The sequence below is a fragment of the Artemia franciscana genome, chromosome 4 (assembly GCF_032884065.1).
Source record: "Artemia franciscana chromosome 4, ASM3288406v1, whole genome shotgun sequence".
Classification (NCBI taxonomy): Eukaryota; Metazoa; Arthropoda; class Branchiopoda; order Anostraca; family Artemiidae; genus Artemia; species Artemia franciscana.
In genome coordinates this window covers 29,496,757-29,517,819 of record NC_088866.1, presented here as the reverse complement: position 1 = coordinate 29,517,819, position 21,063 = coordinate 29,496,757, and the positions used below count along the sequence as shown (strand labels likewise).

The following is a 21,063-nucleotide window of genomic DNA, read 5'->3' as shown; positions in this document are numbered from 1 at the left end:
GTTGATACCATTAGTTTCGTATTTCTTATAAGTTGGATTTAAACACGACAAGGTCTCAGTCCCCCCCTCCTGTGAGCTCTCCAATATAAAAGATTGAAAATTCTTTTATGCCTTTAGTTGAGAGAGAACATCGAACTTAGAGCCTCAGCCTACACAGGACCAAATATAGAGGCACTGGTGAGACCCTACTTCGTCAGTTAAAATGTAAATCCAGCAATTTTCAGCTGTTCAAATACCAATTTCATTTTGTTGATAAATGTTAAAAACAAATTTTATTGAGTCTCAGACAATTTTTTTTTTCTTTACAGCGTAATGAAGTTCCCGTGGCTCAAGGACTTACGTTTTATAGCTCCAAGCCGTTCAGAAAACAATATCTTTGAACATGTTAGTTAACAACACAAAAATAAGAAAAAAACACGAACAATATGCAAAAAAAATGAAAAATTAGAGAAACTAAAAAATCTTAAAATCCTACTTATAACCTAGGTTAAATTGATTAATGTCGGAACAGGTCAAATCTCTTTTAGTACTATTATTTAAAAAAAAACGAAACATTTTTTTTAGCTGTTCTGACGAATGTGAGCTAACTTTTCAAATACGTAAATATGTTCTCAAAATTGATTTCTGACTATATTTATGAGGTTCGCCTAGCCTGAACTGAGATTATAAAATTAAGAAGGGCCCAAATAAAGTTCATTGTTGATGCATCATAGAAGTAGATTTCAAAACTCAGCTGCTGGATAGAATCTGAATTGATTTATCATATTCTAATACAGCATCTGATCCTTCATATACTGAATAACTGAATACATTGATTCTTCCTTCACACTAGTAACACACAGTTCCTAGAAATCCTTGTTGACAATGATAAATGAGGAAAAAGAAGCCATCGCTTTGTTTTTCTTTGAAATCCCTACCATTTTTCATCTTATCGCCTAAGTTATGGACAAGATTACTACCATTAGTCTCTTGTTTCTTATCGGCGATATTCAAATATGACAGGGGGGAAGATGAAAACTTCGACACATCGAAAAAAACTTGAGAGGGAAATTTCCAATTTTCCCACACTTATCAAAAGAAATGGATCTACATTAGCATCTAGAAAGTAAAAATCCATTCCTGGCTGTTACCAAACTTACTCTTTATGATGGAAACTTTTTGTCAAATACATATTGGGAGCAGTAGAAAGTCCGAGCGGATTCAAAATGACCAGTAAATCCTTCTGAATTTCTCATTACTGAATAATTCATTAGTAATTAAAACAAAATAAAAATACTGAAAAACGCGTAAAATCTGTAACTACGATAGTAGAGAAAAAAAAACTTTTGTAACCAATAATAATAAATTCCAAAAAAGTCTGGAATAAAAAAGCCTCATATAAAAATCCGTTAACAAAAAAAAAAAAAAAAAAAAAAACAAACAAACAAGAACTTGGCTTAAACAAACAAATAAAAAGAAGGTGAAAAAAACACACACAAATACCATAAAAGATTTGAGGTTTCTTTCATTTTTCATTTTGTTTTGTATAACGTTGATGTTTCTTTCTCAATTTATTTTTATATGTTTGCTTAAGCAAACTTTCTTGTGTTTTCTTCACTGTCATACAGAATTTGTTAACCCCTATCAAATATTTTTCATTTTGTTTTAAATATAAATGGAAAGGCAGCGTGGTCAAAAGAATTATCTACTTATTAGTGATTTCAGGTGTAACATGCTGTCACAGACCTCTCTACTTTCTTATCTCAAAGAAAATATGGATTTCAGAATACTTTCTGAAATATTTTAGGAGAACACAAACATCCAAGTCGTTTTCCATTTCTTTTTTTTATTTTTAAGGAATGGTCAAAAGGAAATAGAGTTCAGATACAAGCCGCTTTCTATTAGCATATACATTTTAGGAATGTCTTAGCTACAATAGAATATATGTTCTACAAATGACTAGTAAATTATTCTGAAGCTCTGATGGCTGAATAATTCAACAGTGATTTCTTGGTTTAACATGCTATCACCGTAGTCCCTTCTTTCTCATCTCAAGAAAACATGGATTCCAGAATATTTTACGGAATCGTAGAATAAAAAGCTTTAAACCGATTTCTCATATTTTCGCTTCTAAGGAATAGTCAAATAGAATAAGTTGTGAGAGTTCATTTACAAGCCTAGCACTCACTTTCTATTTAGCACTTATTTTCGAGGAATGTCTTAACTGAATAGAATATATGTTCCACAAAAGGCCAATAAATTATTCTGAAGCTAAGATTGCTGAATGATTTATCAGTGATTTCTTGGTTTAACATGCTATCACCGGAGTCCCTTCTTTCTCATCTCAAGAAAACATGGATTCCAGAATATTTTACGGAATCATAGAAAAAGATAGAAAGCTCGAAGCAGATTTCAAATTGTACTTTCGTTTCTAAAAAATAGTCAAATAGAAAAAGCTGTGAGAATTCAGGTAAAAGGCTAACAGTCACTTTCTATTACACTTGTTTTTGAGGTATGTCTTAACTGAATAGGAGACATGTTCCACAAAAGACCAATAAATTATTCTGAAGATCTGATTGCTGAACAATTCATCTGTGATTTCTTGGTTTAACATGCTACCACAGGACTTGGATAGTACGATATAATAGAAAGCTAAGACCTTTCCAGTAGTATTTTCGTTTTTAAGAAATAGTCAAACGGATCAAGCTGCGAGAGTTCAGGTGCAATGCTGATTGCCGCTTTCTATCAGCCCTTTTTATTGAGGTTCCTTTTTTTTAGTTACAATGAAATAATGTCCCAGAAGTAACTAGTAAATTATTCTGAAGTTTGGATTTACTAAATAATTCCTTAGTGATTCTAAGATGCTATCACAGGACTGCTTACTTTCTTATCTCAAGGAAATATAGACTCCAGAATATTTTTCTGCCAGAATATTTTCTACGGAATCATAGGGTAAAATAGAAAGCTCTAAGACGATTTCCAGTCGCCCGTTTTCCATGAGAAATAGCCAAATGGAACTCATTGTGAGAGCTCAGGTGCAATAATAAGAGCTGCTTTCCATTTACACTCAAGATGAATGTTACATAATACTATTGACATAAGGCTATTCGTTTTATAACGAAACGAAAAAAAGTTATTTTTTTTTATTTAATTTCATCGCGTTTTTGAATTAATACAGGTTTTGATTTTGACTCACCGTATATGAATAATTAAAACGAAATTTGCACATTAATTTTTACTTTATTTTTGCTAAATTGTTTTCTCAAAATTTTGATCGGACGATTTTGAAAACAAAGGGGCGGGGGAGGGGGCCTAGTTGCCCTCCAAGATTTTGGTTACTTGAAAGAAAATTAGAACTTTTAATTTTGTTTACGAACGTTTCTATTGGTAATAAATATACATAACTTATAAAGAAACTTACATAACGAATTTCCATATTTGTATATTTTTATTACATATTTGGGGGGGGGGGGGTTCGCACCATCGTCAATACCTCACTCTTTACGCTAAAGTTCGAATTTTGTTCTAATCTTTAAAAACGACCCCTGAATCGCAAAGGCCGTTTAATTTGAATAAATAGCTCTTTTGGAATTACAAAAAACCTTTCAGCGTAAAGAACGAGGTATTGAGGACAGGACGAACCCTCTCATATAGGTAATGATTGCTGTTTGTTTTAAGTTTTAATGTTGCTCCTTACTTTCAGTTGAAAAAAAATTTTAATTTAATTTCTCATTGTTTTTTTTAGAATAATGCTGGAAAATCCAGTGCCCCTCTTCATGGAAATTCTCTTCCCCCATGGAAAGATTCTCTCACGTAACCCTCTCACACCAGAAAAATTCCCACTGAAAACGTCTGTATACTTCCCAATAACCAATACTATATGTAAACAATGGGCAAAGTTCATAACTTGAAGCCCTTCCCCCGGGGACTGTGGGGGATTAAATCGTCCTCAAAGACATAGTTATTAGATTTTTCAACTATGCTGAACAAAATGGCTATCTCAAAATTTTGATCCAGTGACTTTGGGGAAAAAATGAGCACGGGAGGGGGCCTAGTTGCCCTCCAATTTTTTTGGCCACTAGAACTTTTAATTTCCGTTCGAATGAGCCCACTTGCGACGTTCTAGGACCACTGGGTCGATACGATCACCCCTGGGAAATATTTTTCAGATAGGAGCTTGAAACCTCTACAGTCGGGGTCTCTGATACGCTGAAATCTGATGGTGTGATTATCATTAAGATTCTAAGACTTTTGGGGTGTTTCCGGGTGTTCCCTATTTTCGAAAATAAGGTACATTTTCTCGGGCTCGTAGATTTTGATGGGTAAGACTAAACTTGATGAGAATTATATATTTAAAATCAGCATAAAAATCAAATTCAATGATGTATCTAATGGTATCGAAATTCCGTTTTTTACAGTTTTGGTTACTATTGAACCGGATCGCTCCTTACTTACAGTTCGTTACCATGAATTGTTTGACAGTGTCTTTAGTGAAACAACTTTGAGACAAAACACTTTTAACGAAATAATTTAATGTGTAAGACTAAAAGCCTATTTCCATTTACACTGTCGAGAAATGTTTTAGCCCTATAAAATATGTGCTCCACAAAGAAAGAATGCTAGTGATATAAGGCTATTTGCTGAATCAATGCGCTTTAAGGAATGAGAGAAGAAGGTATCTATAATTGTTTTAAAATGGTTTTCAGAATTTTTAGAGCTTCCTTCAGACGGTCCCTGTTCCCAAACTTGGGAGTTATTTTTAAATAGTTACAAAACAGCTTGCTACCAGTAAATTAATTTACGAATAGTAAATTTTAACTATGGATTTTACCATTTAATCAACAGTTTGGGTTTATTGCTATAAGGTACTTTGTTTTAAATAGTCTTAAGAATTTTTAGGGATTCCTTCAAATGGTCGCCTATTCACAACCGTATACTATACCAAAACAAATAGAAAATTAATTTACGACCAGTTGAAAATTACCAGATAGTTTTACCCCAGATTTTACCATTTTATCAACATTTGGAATCTAATGTTATTAAGCTGAAGGTTGGTACTAGTGCTATGGTCTAGTCTAGTCATATTGCTAGTTGGTACTAATACTAGGTCAAGTACTATGAAGTTGGAATCTATAAGTGTTTTTCTTTCTACTATTGCCTGTGCGAGAGAAGGGATCAAAATAGTTTTGCTTAATTGCCAAAAGTAGACAATCAGATAAAATAATAAATAAATAGCAAATCCGATAAAATGGTCAGGTGATTAATCTATAACCAGTTGAAAATTACCAAAATTAGCGTTTTAGTAGGAGCATAGTAATATAACTCTCCGTTATTACCGGTGGGAGGAATGAGATGAAAAAGTTTTTGTCTAATCCGCAGCAGGAGAGGATTTGAGAAAATAACCAGGATATTATTGTAGGAAAGGCGGATTTTACCTACAAATTTTAACATTTGACCTACAGCTTGGTATTCCATTATTGCACAAGGTTTTTCATCAGAAGAAACTCTGACCGTGTCAAAAATGGTCAGTAAATTCTCCTAAGATTCTAATTTACTAAGGAATTCATCGGGGAATTCCAGGCTTGGCATACTATTATGAGCGTGTTTTCCCCCTTTCTTATGTGAAGAAAACAAGAAATGTTGACGGTTTACAGATTGAACTCAGATTGAAGAGAGCTCTTAGCTCTTTTCCTACTTGCAAATTTCTCTGGGGGACATTCGAATGGAACAAATTGTGAAAGCTCACCAGCAATACTATTAACCAGCTTTCTATTAATATTTTTTTTGAGAAATTTCCGGAGATATGACAAAAACAGCTATTGAATTATTGTTAGTTCCATTGTGTTACTTATTTCCTATTATTCCTAACATTATTATTTTATATTATTATTCTATTATTATTTTATATTATTCTGTTATTATTTCTATATATTTTTTGTGGTATACGATAGAAGAAGAAAATCGCCAGACGATTCGCCCCCAACTGCACAAAACAGTTGGGGGAGAGAGTCAGGAGATCGGTGGCTGCGCCAAATAGACCATTGGCCCGCAAGCGAAAAAGTTTAAGCTTCATTTTAGAAGAGTTTCTAAAGAGTAAGAGCTTCCAAAAAATAGCAGAATAAAGAAGTAAAACATAAAGAGAAAAAGGAAATAAGACCAAGGGATGAAGAGAAAGTTATCCAAACTCACAAATCTATAATTACATCACCAACTTGGTGAAAGCCTACTTTATTTCAGCTGAACTTGCAGTCCTATCACCTTTAGGGCTGAGATTTGTGTCCCAGTATCTCCAAATCTTTGGTTACGGACTGAGATCAGAGGCGTGATTCAGTAAGTCAGCAAGAGTCGACCCAGCTCTAGATAGGTACCTGGAGAAATCTGGGGAAGGTAAATGGGAAGGGTGTGTGAAAGCATAGGATGACTGGCTCCCAGCCCCCAATGCAATTCCAGGCTGGATGATCATGAAACGGAGATCAACTCCACCGTTTGGATTGCAAAACCTAGTGCCTTTTTACTTACCTTTACCATTTCAGTACATAATTTATTTTAATGGCTAAGGCACTTGGGTGAGTGACAGAGGTGCTTGAGCTGGCTGAGGTGAATGGCTGAGGGACTTGAGCCATGAGTTGAAGAAAAAATAGGGGCTTTCAAAAATATTAAAAAAGCAGAATAAAGAAAGAAAAGAAAAAGAGAAGAAAAATCAGAAGAAGAAAAGAGATCTAGATAAAATCGCACCTCCACAAGTTCATCACCGACTTGGAGACGTCCGTCTTTGTAAGCCGCTCCAGTAGGGTTTAAACCACATACAAATACTGCCATCTTTAGTCGATCTCGATGACCAGCGAGACTTATACCCAGTCCCGTAGGACTGCTTGATTTATCTAAATCCACCATCAAAAGTTCCCCATTGAGTTCACTCCATCTCTTCTGAATTTTTTCTTAAAAAGATAAATAAATAATTTAATAAAAGAATTTTATGGCCAATTATTGCGTAGAATAAATAATCGTATCTTAAACCCAACCTTCTACACAGACATAAGCATGATTACTTCTGACTGTGGTTAAAATTGGTTTAACGGTAATAGTGGTAAAAATGACAACTGTATTTCGGAAAATGGCTTAAATATCCAAATAAATATAATTTAGCTTAAATATCCATATTGAAAAATGAACAAGCAGGTTTTTAATTCTGAGGATTGAATCAACTCTTCTGATTTTTCAATTTAAGGAATTGTCTGTTTTTAGGAACTGTATATGTTTTCGTGCTCTATAGCTTCCTTTTGTGCTTTTTCCTGTTTGTTTAGTAAATTTTTTATTTAACTTTAATTAAAGTCAGTTCCATACAGCTTTCAACTGTGCGTTATGCGCTTGTACAATTTGTTTATTCTTGTTAATAATCAGCTTTGTTCAAGTAATATTTTTTGGTACTTGCAAAAAGCAAAAAGAAATGAACAACTGCTAGAATTTCATCGTCTCTTTTGTTTAGAAAAGATGTGACCTCTTTAGGCAACTGCATAAGCTTTAAAGAGGATAATCTTTCCAGCTCCTATTTATTTTGTAATTCAATGATGGAAAAACAATGATAATGCATGTATATTGGTTGAAAACCTTAAGGCATCTTCCTTAAGATTGTCCTATCTCACAAAAGTCCTATCTAACAAAAATCGTGCAAATCAGATGGCACGCATCACGCATGGTTGAAGTGTGCCAGGCTAGGCACGAAAATCATTTTGAAGTAAGTGTGGCATGCTCGACAGAACAAATGGCACTTCAAGATGTCTGCCAGAAGGTGTAGAATGGGATATCTCTGAATATCGAATGTCTGACTGAATAGGAACTGTTGACACAGTCTGGTTTCATTGATTACATTTTTTTTTTTTTTTTTTTTTTAGCAACTGCAGTTGGAAGTTATGAGGTTCCATAAAAGATGATAGCAAATAATGTATTTCGAATGTTTTGGGGAAGTGAATAAAAAAGAGGAATTTACGAATTACGATGTTGCGATTTTTAGCAAACATTGTGTTATGACTAGTTTACGAGTTACAAGATTGCTGAAAAAGGAAAACAATGTATTTCCAGTGTTTCAAAGAAGAATAAAAAACAAGAAATTTACGAGTTGAGATTACTTAAAAATGACAGCGAATAATATATTTTGAAAAGTTTGAAGAAAGAAAATAAAGAGGAGAAATTCACGAGTTACAAAAGTACGCAAATAATACATTTTGAATATTTTGAGGGAGGAATTAAAAAAAGGAGAAACTTACGAATTACAAAGCTGTAATTTTTAGCATATAATGTATGTTGTATAATTTAAAATATTGATTAAACTGTTTCCACAAACTGATTAAAGTGATTTCCAGTGTTTTCAAGAAGGATAAATAAAAAGGAGAAATGTACGAGTTACGAGGTTGCTAAAAAAACGATAACAAATAATGTATCTTGAATATTCTAAAGGAGGGGAAATAAAAAAAAGAATTTTGGCGATTCCATCGACAACCAGCATTGATAAAGCAACAACTATCATGCATGACGTCTTCAACTCGAAACTTGTTTTTACAGGTGAAATAGTTTTCAGTCGAACGCTCTTCAGTATTTACAAAAAAAGTATTTAAAAGTTTTCAGTATTTACAAAAAAAAGAAAAAAAGGATCTGCTTTTCGGGGTAATTTTGCACAGTTGACAATTTTTTTTCCAGTGATAATTCCTTTTTTATCCAACAATTTTAAATCCAGCAATTTTCATCCATATTATAGGCAAAAAAGATCTGAATCATAAAAATCATAATATTTCTTGCCAGTCTAATTACCTCTTGGTTCTGAATGAAATTGAAAAAAAAAAAATAGGAAACCTGTTTTTAATGTTCCATCAATTTAAACAAAACAATCAAATGTCCAAGCAAAACACTAACACTATTGCCTTTGATTCAATCGTATTCAAAAAAACAAGTTTTTCAACTGAAAATAAGGATCAACATTAAAGCTAAAAACGAACATAAATTATTATGTGTATGAACGGGATTGCCTTCTCCTCAACACCTGGCTTTTTGAGCTAAAGTTTTTCGTACTTTTAAAAAAGCTTTCTATTGTTCTAATTAAACGACCCTTGTGTTTCAGGAGTCGTTCTTACAGAATTAGGACAAAATTCAAACTTTAGCCTAAAGAGGTGTTGAGGAGGGGGTAATCCCCTTCATACAAGTAATAATTTATGTTCATTTTAAGTTTTAATGTTGCTCCTTACTTTTCGTTGAAAAAACTAGTTTTTTAAAATTTAATTTCTGATAGATTTTAATTAATGCTAGGAAATCTGGCCCCTCCTTCACGGAAAAATCCCTCTCCCCAAGGAAATTTTCTCTAGACAATTCAATCCTAGTAAAAATTTAACCCGGTCAATTATCCTTAACAACTCCACGCACAAAATTGAGACGGAAAAGATAAAGCAAGACATTTAAAAAGAATTTTGTATAGGCATTCTGGCAAATTCCCCCAGTATAAAATTTCCTCTGACAAGTTTACCTCCTGGAAACTTCACTACCCATAAAAATTTCCCCGTGTAAAACCCCCAGCAAAAAATTATCCCCCACCCCGGTCAAAATTGTATACATACTTCAAAATAGCAACTACTGTGTGTAACAAAGGGCAAATTTGATGACTTAAAGACCTTCTCCCCTGGGGCTGCTTGGGGGGGGAGGGTCATGTTGTATCCAAAGGCATAGTTATTGGGCCTGTCAACTATAATGAGCAAAATAGCTATCTCAAAATTTTGATCAGACAACTTTGTGAAAAAGGGGCGGGGACCGGTCGCCCTCCAGTCTTTTTGGTCACTTAAAAAGAGCACTATAGCTTTTAATTTCTGTTTGAATGAGCCCTCTCACTATATTCTAGGACCAGTGAGTCAATCCGATCACCCCTGGAAAAAAACAACAAAAGAAATAACCACGCATCCGTGATTTTTTTTCTGACAAAAAATACAAAATTCCACATTTTTATACATAGGACCTTGAAACCACTACAGTATGGTATCCTGATACGCTGAACCTGATGGTGTGATTTTCATTAAGGTTCTAATGCTTTTAGGGGGCTTTCCTCCTTTTTTCGAAAATCAAGCCAAATTTTCTCTGGCTCATTGCCTTTAATCATTATAACTAAAGTTAATGAAACTTATATATTTAAATCAGCATAATAAGCCAATTCTTTTGATATATCTATTGGTATCAAAACTATGAATTTTAGAGTTTCGGTTATTATTGAGCCGGGTCACTCCTTACTTACGGTTCGTTACCACGAACTGTTTGAAAACTAGAATAACACACGTTCTAAATTGTGTTTGAAAGAAAAAGAATAATAACAATACCCTCAATCGTGGGATAAAATTTGATTTGAATGTGAAGGCATCATTAAAGGTGCACATAATTAAAAAATGCTTGAAAAAAAAATCCATAGATTTTTTTATCGAGAAATATAGATAAATTATGAGAAGCATATACGTCACTAAAGAAACAAAATAAACAAAACAAAACTCTTGACTATCGTTAATGACAGAGAGAAAATGTAATTTACTTAATCCTCCCTCCTTGTGTTTATATTAAATCATAAGACAAAACTGAAACAATGGTGTTACCATTGTAGACTATTGGGTGGATTTTCGGGATAAAATTTTATTTGACTGTGAAGACGAGTGCGGTATTGATAAGCGCATCAAAGAAGAAAAAAAAATCCATTGACCTTTATCTACCAAGAAAAAAAAGACAGTAAAACGAAAATTATACAGTTCACTAAAAATGAAAAAAACAACACCCAAAAAATACTGATCTATATCAACCTTGTACAGCAAATCACAAGTAGCTTGATCCCCCCTCCCCCTGTCCTTAGATTCAATCATCAGAAAAGTCTGAAATTCAAAGCAATTTTAGGTAGTCGGTGGATTTTCGCAAATTCGATTCGACTGTGAAAACGTGAGTGGAGTGGAATCCCTGAAATGTGAAAAAAGTACAACTGCAGTTTTTCACAAGAAAAGAACAAACGGTCAAATTTAACAAGGGTTTGATTTAAAATAAAATGCGAAAATTTGCCTTCTTTAAAAAACAGACCTTTTAGACCATGAAGTATCCAATGTCACTCTACGTGAAACAGAATCAAAGAAAAACTAAAAGTATTAAAGAACAGATAAGTATCACTTTAGCAGCCATGGGCATAGGGGTCATGATTCGTCCTCAACCAGAGGGTTCCAAACGGGTATAAACAAAACCAAATATATAGAAATATAGAACGTTCATAGGTTCGATACATTCATAAGAATATTGACTTAAGAGTAATTAATTTAGAAAAAAAAAACAAAAAACAAACAGACTGTAAACATTATTTTCACAAGATTAACCATTAAACTCAAAACGAGCCATGGAACTTCACCTTGAATTCTCTCTTCTTTGTTTGTTTAAGAAACTTCTTAAATGAAGCTTTGCATGAACAGTTTTCCAGTGAAACTTCTTAAAAAGAAGGGAATTATACTGAAAGACTTCAAACCGCTTTTTTCTTGTTTAAGGGGAAAACACCAGAAAATTTATCGTTTACAAATTGTAAAAAGTTGTCAATCGTGAAAAGTGCGCTGAGGAAGCTGATTGACTTTTAACTTTTTTAATCTGTATCATTCTTGTACGTTTATAAGGATATTACTTAAAGATAAGGATTAAAAAAAAAGTACCAAAAAATTCTGAAAAGCTAAAAATTAGCACTGAGTTCAATTTTTAATTTCCTTTTCTGTTTGCTTATTGACTTACTAAGATCAGAAATGAACAAATGAGGAAATTAGGATAGATGAAATGAACAAATAAATCTTAAATGAACAAATGAACAAGGCTCTGACGAGTAACTGAAGGCATGTAATCTATGGCAATAAATAGAAAGCAATGAAATTTTTCTACCAACTTCTGCTTCTTCTTCAGGTATTGCCTCCGGAGTTAATTTGACAAACATGTGTGAATTATGTTGAAAACACACGAAATTACCATGTAAATATTTCTAGACGGGGTCCAGGCCCTGAGAAAGGAGTTCTCCAGAAAGGAGTCACACCTAGTTCGAAAATGATTTCGTTACTTGATTATGCAGTTTTATTTAAGAAGAAACGAGAATACTGATAAATAAAAAAAGTGCCAGAATTTCGAGGCTCTTGGCTTTAAAACAACCTAAGAATTTCACTTTTTTTAAAACAAATGAGCAGCAGATGAGTGCTGTTTGGGTTAATTTTGAATTTCTTTTTTCATCCTTCATAAGTTGATTTTTTTCCTTGAGTGTTTTCATTTCCTTTTTTCGTTTTCTTTGCTCTGATTCTTTTTGTGTTAACAAGCTGGCAAAAACAAATCTATCTAATCTTTAAATGTTAACGTTAATTTATGGAAATTAGTTGATTAGGACAATTGAGGCGTGGCCCATCTACTGAGGCAAGGCCCTTATAGGCCTTGAATTGGACTCGTTATTTCCATTCATATTCATTTCTTTGGCGGGGTAATCAGTTGTAAATAGATTGCCAAATTTGTCAATATGCTGCTTCCCCCTTCCTCGACCGTGAATTAACCTGAGAGAGAACCTCCAACAGGTTGAACCCAACCCACCGTGAATTAGCATGAGAGGGTTGACTCTAGTTCAGCATTGTTGAGTGATAGCCATGAGAGGAAAATTTTCAAGTAAGTCAACCCGTAGTCAACCTGCGTGTGTTCCCCAGCGAGAACCTCCAACAGGTACGACTCTAGTTCGGCATTTGTGAAGGGACACACATGCACGGAAAGGTGTAGCATAAATGGCAGACAGTAACAACGGCAATCAAAGGGATAAAATTAACCCTTGACTGGGCTGCCCACTTAATTCAACAATCTGTCTTGGCTTTTTTCTACAATTGGCCATGACTTTGACTTTTCCCACAACTATTCCCTCTTTGTCAAAGACCACGCAAAAAATTGAATTTACCCCGTTTTAGATCATATTAAATAAAAAAAACTAGTTTTTTTAACTGAAAGTAAGGAGCGACATTAAAACTTAAAACGAACAGAAATTACTCCGTATATGAAATGGGTTGTCCCCTCCGCAGTCCCACGCTCTTTACGCTAAAGTTTGACTCTTTGCCACAATTCTACTTTTTAAAACAATTAAAAACTTTAGCGTAAAGAGCGTGGGACTGCGGAGGGGACAACCCATTTCATATACGGAGTAATTTCTGTTCGTTTTAAGTTTTAATGTCGCTCCTTACTTTCAGTTAAAAAAACTAGTTTTTTTTATTTAATTTCTGAACGTTTTTGAATTAATGCATGTTTGATTTTGTCTCTCCGCACATAAATTATTGAAATGGAATTAGTATATTAATTTTTTTTGGCTAAATGGCTTTCTCTTAGTTTTGATAAGACGATTTTGAGAAATAAGGGGTGGGGAAGGAGGCCTAGCTGCCCTCCAATTTTTCGGTTACTTAAAAAGGCTACTAGAACTTTTAATATTCAACGAACGTTTTTATTAGTAAAAAATATACGTAACTTAAGAATTAACTTACGTAACAAACTTTTATATTCTTATATTTTTATTATGTGTACGAGGGGGTTTGTACCCTCTTTAATACCTCGCTCTTTACACTAAATCGTAAGTTTTGTCCCAATTCTTTAAGAATGACCCCTGAATCAAAAAGGCCGTAGAATAAATAGGTGAAATCACTAAAAATATTTTAGCATAAAGAGCGAGGTATTTATCTCCTCCTAAATACCTCGCTCTTTATGCTAAAGTATTTTTAGAACCCCTCATATGCGTAATAATCTCTGTTCGTTTTAAGTTTCAATGCTATTCCTTACTTTCATTTGAAAAAACGTTTTCATGTTTATTTTTTCATTGTTTTTTTTTATAGTAATGCTAGAAAATCCTGCGCCCTTTTCATTGAATTTTTCTTCCCCCATGACATATTCCTCAAGGGAAAGATCCTCCCACAAAGCCCTCTCCCATCAACCCCACCCCCAAAACAAAAAAAATCCCCATGAAAACGTCTGTACACTTCCCAATAACCATTACTATATGTAAACACTGGTCAAAGTTTGTAACTTGCAGCCCCTCCCTCAGGGATTGTGGGGGAGTAAGTCATTCCCAAAGACATAGTTATTATGGTTTTCGACTATGCTGAACAAAATGGCTATCTTAAAATTTTAATCTGTTGACTTTTGGAAAAAAATGAGCATGGGAGGGGGCCTATTTGCCCTCCAATTTTTTTGGTCACTTAAAAAGGGCACTAGAACTTTTCATTTCCGTTAGAGTGAGCCCTCTCGCGACATTCTAGGACCACTTGGTCGATAAGATGACCCCTGGAAAAAAAAAACAAAAAAAAACAAAAACAAACAAACAAATAAACACGCACCCGTGATTTGTCTTCTGGCAAAAAATACAAAATTCCACATTTTTTAGATAGGAGCTTGAAATTTTTGCTATAGAGTTCTCTGATATACCGAATGCGATAGCGTGATTTTCGTTAAGATTCTATGACTTTTAGGGGATGTTTTTACGGGTCGCCCCTTACTACAGTTCCTTACCACGAACTGTTTGAAAAGAAAATAATTCGGTATTTCGGGGCTTCTGACATTATTACTCCTTTGCGGAAGTTAGGCTCAAAATTGAAAAAGGATTATATTTTTTCTCTGGGCCCCTTCCACCTCTTAGTTCGTTTATTTTCCCGTTAGTTTTCACCTGTTTTCGCTTTATAGTTGTGTTATCTCTTAGCAGTTCTTTCGTTAGTTGAGTTATGGTTGTGGTATATATGTTTTATCGCTTGTATAGTTGTGTTATTTTCAAATTATACTCCATAATAGAGAGGCTCCGAACACCCAGCATTATATATTAAGCTCTTAATTTGACGTTTTTTCTAACGTGACCAGATTTGTCCTGCGCCCTCTTCATTGAATTTTATCCCCCATGGCATATTTCTCCAAGGAAAGATCCTCCCATATAGCCCCCTCCTTCAACCCTACCCCCAAAACCAAAGAAATCCCCCTGAAAACGTCTGTACACTTCCCAATAACCATTATTATATGTAAACACTGGTTGAAGTTTGTAACTTGCAACCCCTCCCCCAGGGACTGTGGGGGAGTAAGTCATCCCCAAAAACATAGTTATTATGATTTTCGACTATGCTAAACAAAATGGCTATCTCAAAATTTTGATCCGTTGACTTTGGGAAAAAAATGAGCGTGGGAGGGGGCCTAGATGCCCTCCAATGTTTTTGGTCGCTTAAAAAGGGCACTAGAACTTTTCATTTCCGTTAGAATGAGCCCTCTTGCAACATTCTAGGACCACTTGGTCGACACGATGACCCCTGAAAAAAAAAAAAAAAAAAAAAAAAAAAAAAAAAAAAAAAAAAAAAAAAAAAAAAAAAAAAAAAAACACGCACCCGTGATTTGTCTTCTGGCAAAAAATGCAAAATTCCACAGTTTTGTAGATAGGAGCTTGTAACTTCTACAGTGGGTTCTCTGATACGCTGAATCTGATGGTGTCATTTTCGTTAAGATCCTACGACTTTTAGGGGGTGTTTCCCCCTATTTTCCTAAATAAGGCAAATTTTCTCAGGCTCGTAACTTTTGATGGCTAAGACTAAACTTGATGAAACTTATATATTTAAAATCAGCATTAAAATGCAATTCTTTTGATGTAGCTATTGATATCAAAATTCAATTTTTTAGAGTTTTGGTTAGTATTGAGCCGGATCGCTCCTGACTACAGTTCGTTACCACGAACTGTTTGATTTGCAGCATGCAACTATTTGTTTGCGTCAGATTTTGCCAACACTGCTATTATTAAAGGTGTATTTTAGACGGTAAATGGATTAGACACTCTGTTAAAAAAAACCTTTGTTTGTTCATGAACCAAGCGAGATCAGCTTCTGAAAGACTGAATTGAGCAGAGAAGTTTAAAAGGACCCAGAATGATCTGAATGCTGCTGAATAATCGGTAGCAATAGATATAAAGCATTAAGACTTTCCTACAAACTTCAGTGTCTTCTTAAAGTACTGTCTCCATACTTTTTGATAAATGGTGCACATGAATACAAGCAACATTTCTCTGTTATTGAGTTGTAGGCATTTAACCTCAAAAAAACAAAACAAAAATTACGGACGTTATTTTTACCAGATGAATCATTAAAGTATAAATAAATAGTGTATCTTCATTTTAAATTTCTCTTCTTCATTTGTTTTGGGACTTAATAAAAAAAGCCTCTGAATGACTTAAATCAACAAAGAAATCCAACAGTACTCATATAAGTGAAGGTATCTAATCAGTAGCGACAAATAGAAATTCTCCTACCAACTTCTGCTTCTTCTTCAGGTATTGTCTCCATACTCGTTGACAAAAGCTGCATACGAACACAAGCAGCATTTCTCTGCCACAGAGCAGCATTCATTTAACCACAATGAATCACAAACTATAAACCAGTTAGCCTACAAAGATCTCCAGTTCGTTTTCTGTCCCAACAGATTACTAATCCATATTAATCCAAGATTAGCTGACGTGGGCGTCAGTTTACAAAAATGTAGGAGGGGGGCGGGGCGAAATTCGTTTTTCAAAACCTAGGAGGAGGCAATTTTGTTGTTTATTTGATTTTTTTTTACAATGAAAAAAAAGAACAATTGGCTTTTTTACCAAAAAAGGCAATTTTAATGAAAATGCCAAAACATACATTTCAAAATATATGGGAGGGGTTGGCTACTGGGCTACTGGGTAATCAAATGAACCCATTTTGCAGCCTTTTCGGATTCACAAAAACCAAGAGGCAAACAAAGAACAATGAAATATTCCTTACATTTTTCAGGTTTAATATAAGTTTCATTAGACATAATTGAATCTTCATTAAATTTAATTTAAATCGGAATCTAATTAGAAATAAAGCTTCATTTTTATGTGAATATAATAAAAAAAATTCCATTTAATTTAACTCTTTAGGAAATGGATATTAAAATTGTAAAATATTGGATTAAGACGGTTTCTGTGGTTGAAAAAAATCCGTAGCCCTAGCAATTCATCCAATTTTTTAGGGAAAAATAAATGGTCCTTTGGAAGAAGAAATTATATTTCAGATTTTTTAACCCAATTTGAGGCTATTTGTCCTTTATTTACAACTTTGATAACAGGCAATAATTTAATTAAGGTTGAACACCTGTTGGTTCACAAAATTAAAAAATATTTTTTTGGTAATTTTTTGGCTCAAAAAGACCTAAAAATAAGTCTTTGATCCCCCTACCACCGAATCAAAACTCTGGGTACGGTCCAGAATTTTCAAACAGAACAAAGTTGCTTCCAAAGGTAGATTTGGGTAGAAACAAAATCAAAACTGAATAATAAATGAGATACAAAACCCGAACAATTTTTATATCACTTAAACTGTTTATGGTCATTACATGACACCATTTCAGATGAGGCAAGCTCACAGTTCAGCTGTTAACTTTTTACTCATTTTTACCCGGGAAACACCTTCCTTTTTTCCGATGGCATATTTAGTTAATTTTGACTAAACATGAGCAAAGTAGTCAGAAAATTAACCCAGCTTGAATTCTGTTAGCTAAGAACAAGAACACCAATTCCCTAAAATGTGGATGGGGGATTTCTTTCAATTAAAGTTAATAAAAATACAAAAAAGTACCTTTCAAAATCTAGGGGGCGGGGAAATTTGTATTTTTCCAATCTAGGGGGCAATTGCCCATCTTCCTGCCTCCCTCCATTGGAACCCCTGGTAAAAAAATGGAAGGTTAGGTGATCCTACTTATTGAAGAACTAATCCTTGGACATCTGGAGCACACTGCTCGAAATCTTTCCATGACTGACTTAAAAAACGGAGAAGACCAGTGTCTAGTCTCAAGAAACTCGAACTGTTTGACTGCGCGGGGGATCGAAACAGAGCGTTTATTTAGCAGATAGATTTGATTCAACCTAACTTGATTCCGGAATCTCTGTCCACTTGATCTTCAATGACTAAATTTGAAATTGATAACAAAATGATGAGGAGTTTAGAAGCACGTATAGGGAAGTTCTCTTGACACCCTCTCCCCCTTTTCATCATAAAAGGACAGAGGAAGGTGAAATGATGAAATAAAAGGAAACAATGATATGCCAACATTAATTTTTTTGAAGAGTTAAAATAAAATAATCACAAATTTAGATAAGCATTCGCATTTATTATTACTTTATAATAAATAAGAGTAAAATATTAAAATAAAAAATACCTAAAGCAATAGAATAAAGTAGGAACGGTAACCAGGACAATATATTTGGGCCAGTTTAGACATAAATCAGGCATACATGTGACTTGCTACCAGAGGGGGGGGGGGAATTTCTTTGAAGCAGCCAAATTATTTGAGCATTGCACAAAAGATGAAAAAAAATTGTAAAACTATAGAATTTTGTGGGACATTCCTCTTTCCACACTGACTGACCAATTCATTTGTAACTTCCGTTTCATGCCTCATATTTAATATTTTTGCCTAAAAATTATACCAAAACAACTTATTTGAAGCACATATTGCATTGAGTAACCATTTTCTGTGGAAATGTCTTCTTCTTCCTTGAGTGCCCATGCTTCTGCGCCAAATTTGGCTAGACTCATTACTATTGAATCGAAAATCCTAAGTTTTCGTTCTGTTCGATCCTTCTGTCCTCCCACATTATGGAAAAATCTGTTAAAGAACCAAAGATATTAACTACTACTACTACTACTAATAACTCACTGCAGCACCAAGCCGCCTGAGGCCAACACAGCTACGCACGCTCCTCCTCCAACCTAATCTATTTAAAGCCTCCCTCTTTACACCCTCCCAGGAAGTTCTCATTTCCTTTAAATCTTTATTTATGACATCCTCCCAACCCAGACAAGGACGACCTGCTTTCCGGGTAGCCCCAGACGGTTGGCCAAAAAGGACAATCTTCGGTAATCTGTCATCCTTCATCCGTAGAACGTGGCCTAGCCATCTCAACCTTTCTTTCATTATAGCCCAAGAAAGCGGGATTGAACCACACTTTTCGTACAACCTACTGTTTGAAATACGGTCAGTCAGCCGGGTACCCAGAACAATCCGTAGGCAATTTCTCTGGAAAACATCTAGTAAATTTTCATCTGCTTTTCGGAGTGCCCATGCTTCAGAGCCATATTTGACCATTGTCATCACTGTAGCTTCCAATATTCTAATCTTGGTTTGTAGACTTATCTTTCTATTCTTCCAAACTTTTTTTAACTGTGAAAAAACACACTGGGCCTTAGCTATTCTACTTTTAACATCTTCACTGCTCCCACCATCTTTACTAATAATACTACCAAGGTAACTGAAGCTCCCAACTTGATCAATCTTTTCGTTACCTAATGTCACCTGTTCATCTTCACTTATTCCTAGCCTTAGTGACTTAGTCTTCTTAACATTAATTTTCAAGCCTATTTTAGCACCCTGAACTCGTAAAACCTCTAAAAATTCATTCATTTTGCTCAGACTTTCATCTAATATGCTTAAATCATCACCATAATCTAAGTCCAGGAGCGTTCTTCCTCCCTATTTGATTCCATGGTCTCCAATTGCCTTTCCTGTGCTCCTTAAGACGAAGTCCATCAAAATGATCCATATAAAGGGGGATAGAACACAACCCTGCTTAACTCCTGATTTAATACGAAACCAGTTGCTAACCTCATTTCCTACCTTAACGGCAGCAGTATTATTCTCGTACATAGAGCAAATCACTTTAATGTATTTTTCAGGTATACCATATAACGACAAGACCTTTGTTAACGCTGTTCTATCAACAGAATCGAAAGCTTGCTCATAATCGATAAAACTGAGGACCAAAGGTGTTTGACAACGAAGGGACTTCTCAATTATTAACCTAAGAGTGAAAACATGGTCGATACATCCTCTACCTTTTCTAAAACCGCATTGTTCTTCCCTTAAAACTTTGTCTACAGCATGTCTCAGTCTAAAAAGTATCATATTACTCAGTAATTTGCTACCTACAGAGATCAGACTAATGCCTCGATAATTACGACACTCACTCTTGTCACCTTTCTTATACAGTGGCTTAATTAAGGTTTTCCTAAAATCATTGGGTACTTCCCCTTTTTCAAAAATCATGTTCATAATCTTCAATAGCTTATTCCTAACCTCAGAGCCACCATATTTAAGAAACTCATTAATCATACTATCAGCACCTGGGGCCTTATTATTTTTTAATCCTTTTAGTGCTGTCGCTAATTCTTCCTCACTAAACAAATCTTCCTTCACATCCAAGGTATCACAAACTTTTTCATTTTCATCTATATCTTTTCCTGCAACTGTATCTCGGTTTAGCACATTCTCAAAATGTTCCACCCATCTTTCTTTAACTTTTTCCTTATCACTAATTGTGGCCCCATTTCTATTTTTAACTGAGACTAGTCCGGATTGGCTACTCCCTTTCAATTTATTAACATGCCAGTATAATATTTTACTATTATGCCGTCTAGCCGCATCTTCCAGATCCTCAGCAATTTTATCCATCGCCTCCACTTCACATCTCCTTAGTTCATATTTTAATGCTTTCTCCACTTTCTTTACATTCCTTTTGTTTTCATACAACCTATCACTCAGATAATTCTTATACAAACCCCTTCTACTCTCTATTAAACCTAAAGCTTTTTCACTAATATTCCTAGTTGCAGTCTTAGCACTCTTCCCTAGGACACCATCAGCAACTTCAATTGTTTTTCTGAAATTATTCCATCCATCTTCCACATTGTCAAATTTTAAACTCTCAAGTTTAGTACTCAACTGTTCCTGGAATTTTTTTTCTCAAATTTTCATCCTGAAGTCTACCAACATCATAACTTTCTGGGAGGGAGTTACCCTTCCAAAATTTCAGCTTTAAATTAACCTTAGACACTACTAGATGGTGATCTTTACTTTTAATATCAATAACGGCACTCCTATACACCCTAGTATCTTGTATTGATCCTGCTAGTCTTCTGTTTACAATAACATAATCAATAAGGTTTGCTGTCTTACCATCACGCGAATACCATGTCAACTTATGGGCCATTTTGTGACCAAACACCGTATTGGTTATAA

At 34.5% G+C, this 21,063-nt stretch overlaps 1 protein-coding gene across 4 annotated transcripts in view; it reads right to left on the bottom strand.

The window, feature by feature from the left end:
* The window catches only part of LOC136026265 (multiple PDZ domain protein-like), a 448,978-nt gene that overhangs the window by 88,342 nt on the left and 339,573 nt on the right, over positions 1-21,063 (bottom strand). For all 4 annotated transcript variants that reach the window (XM_065702652.1, XM_065702654.1, XM_065702653.1 and 1 more), the window contains one exon: positions 6,715-6,917. In XM_065702652.1, coding sequence (XP_065558724.1) covers positions 6,715-6,917 — 203 coding nt within the window. The remainder of the gene's footprint in view (positions 1-6,714; positions 6,918-21,063) is intronic.